This window comes from Meleagris gallopavo, chromosome 6 (genome assembly GCF_000146605.3).
Source record: "Meleagris gallopavo isolate NT-WF06-2002-E0010 breed Aviagen turkey brand Nicholas breeding stock chromosome 6, Turkey_5.1, whole genome shotgun sequence".
Classification (NCBI taxonomy): Eukaryota; Metazoa; Chordata; class Aves; order Galliformes; family Phasianidae; genus Meleagris; species Meleagris gallopavo.
In genome coordinates this window covers 49,423,422-49,426,937 of record NC_015016.2, presented here as the reverse complement: position 1 = coordinate 49,426,937, position 3,516 = coordinate 49,423,422, and the positions used below count along the sequence as shown (strand labels likewise).

Sequence of the window (3,516 nt, the reverse complement as noted above, 5' to 3'; positions counted from 1 at the left end):
AAAAAAGGAAAGCTTTTTAAAGCGAAACACATTTTTCCCTGAGTTTCAAAGTTACTGAAAATAGGCTTTGAATTTCATTCCAGAATTTTAAAAAAAATGTTCCATACCAGTCCCCAGTGCCTTGATTGATGACACATGCATGTTTGGAGAAGAAAAGAATAAAACTGAAGCCTGTAGACAGGCATTGGGTTCTTGTATTCCAGGATGGCAGTTTTAACAAATATTATCTTTATATGGAAGAGTAAAAGAACTGAAATCCTCTCTGATCCTCAGATCGATTATACAGCCACACAAATCACTTCAAGCTCACTGGCTTCCATACCGTGGTAGCACAGGTTAGCTTGCTACGCTTAAGGGTCTGTCAAGATTTCAAATAGAGTATAATCCCCTATTTTCACAAGAGTTTACATCTCATCAGTGGAAGTTCACTCTAGGTTGAAATTTAACATAAAAGATTCCAGCTAGGGAGAAATGTGATGGAAAATATAACTTCAGTTAGGGTGATTTATTTTTTATTTTTTCAGTTATACAAGCTGTTTTCTAAAAAACTTCATATAAGTTATAAAGTTTTAGATTCCCTTTTGCAGTTCTCTAACTGAAAACAGCTTTGGTGTAAAACGTGGAAACCTTAAACCATGCTAATCTAGAGCAGGGACCAGTGCCTGTGCATATTAATAAAAAGTAGAAAAGGGCAAAGGGTTTAAACTGTACAGTGTTGTTGTCTGTTTCTATTAACTCTTTCTCCTCAGCCCCAATCGTAGAAGTGCTCTGGATGGAGAATTACTGTTGGCTGTTTAAAGAATTCAGTCCCTGGAAGATGCTGATAAGTCAGCAGCCCCTGCTTGCTGTAATACTTGAAGATAGAAAAATAATTAAGCACTCAATAGATTGCATTGTTGGGTTTTGTTGTGATCATTTTGGAGGAGAGGGGGCAGGGAAGTGTCTGGAAAGCTCTGCATTAAAAGTAGTGGTGTAGCTAGTTGGGGCATAATGCCCAAAATTGAACTCTGGGTATTTAATACACGTGTAGCTTTTTTGTAATGTAACATACGTGAAGGCAGAATTACTCTAGTGTCAAACTGGTATGAGTAGTCACGATCAATTGGTTGCTGATGCTTTTGCTGTTTGAATGAGTGCAGCAGGGCAAGTTGTAAGTAAAAATGTGGCTCTGACGTTAGCAATTCTGACCCCTCACAGCTGAAGTGAATTCTTGACACTGTCATAAATGACTCTATTTTGCCTGTGAGTTGTAGAATAAGTTTACCTGAGCTGCTTTAATTTCCTAAGAGTACTTTCATTTCCTTTGCAGTTACCTTTTCTGCACCCAATATTTAGTCTTCTGGGGCTCCTCATATACTTTTGAACAACTTCTGAAACTGTCTGTATTTATTGGTACTTTTTCAAGACGTATTGGTATATGCCCACATGTGCAAGGTGTTTTATTGAGCAAGGCTGTAACTGGAGCATAGACATCTGCCAGAATCCAGCACACAATTATGCACTTGTTTAGAGAAGCGCCTCTGTATTTTAATAACACAATAGCAGAGCCCCTCGGTGTGGTTTTGAAGGCTGCATGTGATCTGCAGGAATTGCCGCTCGTGGAGGAGCCCAGGCTTGGCTAAATGCCTGGCTGTATGGCAAGGCAGGCTGGTGGAGCAATCATCAGGCCTTTTGGCCCCTCCACAGCAGGCAGACGGGGTTCAGAGAAGGACACTGACGATGAATGGGTGAAGAGCCCTGGCCTGACAGACGTGGCAGGGGGAAAGGCCTGCAGAAGCATTCGCTTTCTCTTTGCTGAAGTGCTCACAAGCAGTGTAGGCATAGGGTTTTTTCCAAACTGGTCCTTGGGTTCCACTCTCCTCATTCTCTTTTGTTTCTCCTCTTGTTTGTTAAGAATTCAAGTGCTTGGACATGGGAGAAAGGGAAGGGGGAGAGAGTAGTCACCCCACGTGTACCTGTGGCAACACTGCTGGAGCAGTTGTCCCCACTCTGCCTGTCTTGTGCTGCTGGTGCTGCCTCTTGGGCAGTTTTACATATTTCAGCATCGCCCGCCTTGTTTTCCTACTAATGGCCTTTCTCTAAGGCTCCAGCCTTCTGCATAAGCAAGGTTCTGAGGAACTGGAGCAGCACTGCAGAGCGGAAGTGGGTGGCGAGGTTTGATTTAGGCCTGGCTAGCAGGCTTCATCTTCTGCTGTTTGTGACAAATTGTTTTCTTCCTTCTCGTCAGGCAGCCAAAACTTCCTTGTCCCAGAGGCAAGAAAACAGCAAGTCTCTGTCTGTTCTTGCAGAATTGATAGCCTTGCTGGTAAATGCATCAGTGCATGAGTGACGATGATCTACTGACCAAGAGCTGCCGGCTAGCGTGCTCAGCCCGCACCCCACAGCATCCCTCATAGCTGCATGCCAGCTGTCATCAACCTGCACCCTAGCGCTGCTGGTGGCAGGGAAAACTTCTTGTTTTATTTGCTAAAAATGGACTAAAAGCGCCTCTCTCTCTCTCTCTCTCTTTCTGTTCTCTCTCTCTCTTCTTTGGTATTTTTTTTCCAGAGGATGAAAGTCCTGGACAGACCTATCACAGAGAGAGAAGGAACGCAATCACAATGCAGCCACAAGGTGGGCAAGGCCTCAGCAAGATCAGTGAGGAGCCTTCAACATCTAGCGAGGAAAGGGCCTCATTAATAAAGAAAGAGATCCATGGATCTATATCGCACCTTCCTGAACCTTCTGTACCTTATCGTGGGACATTGTTTACTATGGACCCCAGAAATGGTTACATGGATCCTCATTACCGTGAGTATTTATTTCAAGTTTGTCTCGGGGAGGGAAGTTGGAAGGCTGTTTAGGCTGTCAAGTTTAACGTCATTCTTTTTGTCACCTTGCATCATCTTGGAGAGAATTGCTTTCTCTGTGTGAGTTGAGATAAATGTGATTTTTTTTTTTTCTATCTCAAATTAAAAGCTGGGAAGCATGGCAACTCAAAATTAGCACAGGCCTCTGCAGAGCAACTTCCACAGGATATATCATCTGTTGCTAATCCTCCTCAATCATCCAGTTCTGCATTTGCTCCACCCCCGTCATACACAAAGAAAAAAACCTCATTAGAGAGAGCAGAGGAGGAAAATGAAACAGGCCTTAAAATCTTTTTAATAAATAATCTTTTTCAATAATGTGGATCTCTTTTTTTTTTTAAGTAATTTGGGGAGGGATTGGAAAGTTTTAATGCTGCTGGTTTTGTTTATTAATTAATTGATTTTTACTGTTCTTTGTTTTGTTGTTTTTAGAGATTCACTTGCTTGTGAACATGTGGGCTGATGGGGTGGTTTTATCATTTTCTTCCCTAATCCCCCTAAGATGTATGGGGTAAAAAAGGTAAACGTCTTCAACTTCTGAATTCCTGCTCAGACGTTAATAAAAAAGTAAGAAATTAACTAACACTTGGACACAGATGTGGAATGGATTTCTCCACAGGCAAAATATGAGGGAGTTAAGCAATTTTTTTCATCTGCTTCTAGTTTA

General features: G+C 42.1%; 1 protein-coding gene across 2 annotated transcripts in view; it reads left to right on the top strand.

Moving 5' to 3' along the window:
* GLI3 (GLI family zinc finger 3) overlaps positions 1-3,516 on the top strand; it is a 200,789-nt gene that overhangs the window by 60,567 nt on the left and 136,706 nt on the right. For both annotated transcript variants that reach the window (XM_010713104.2, XM_010713103.2), the window contains exon 3: positions 2,548-2,790. In XM_010713104.2, the coding sequence (XP_010711406.1) occupies positions 2,548-2,790 (243 nt within the window). The remainder of the gene's footprint in view (positions 1-2,547; positions 2,791-3,516) is intronic.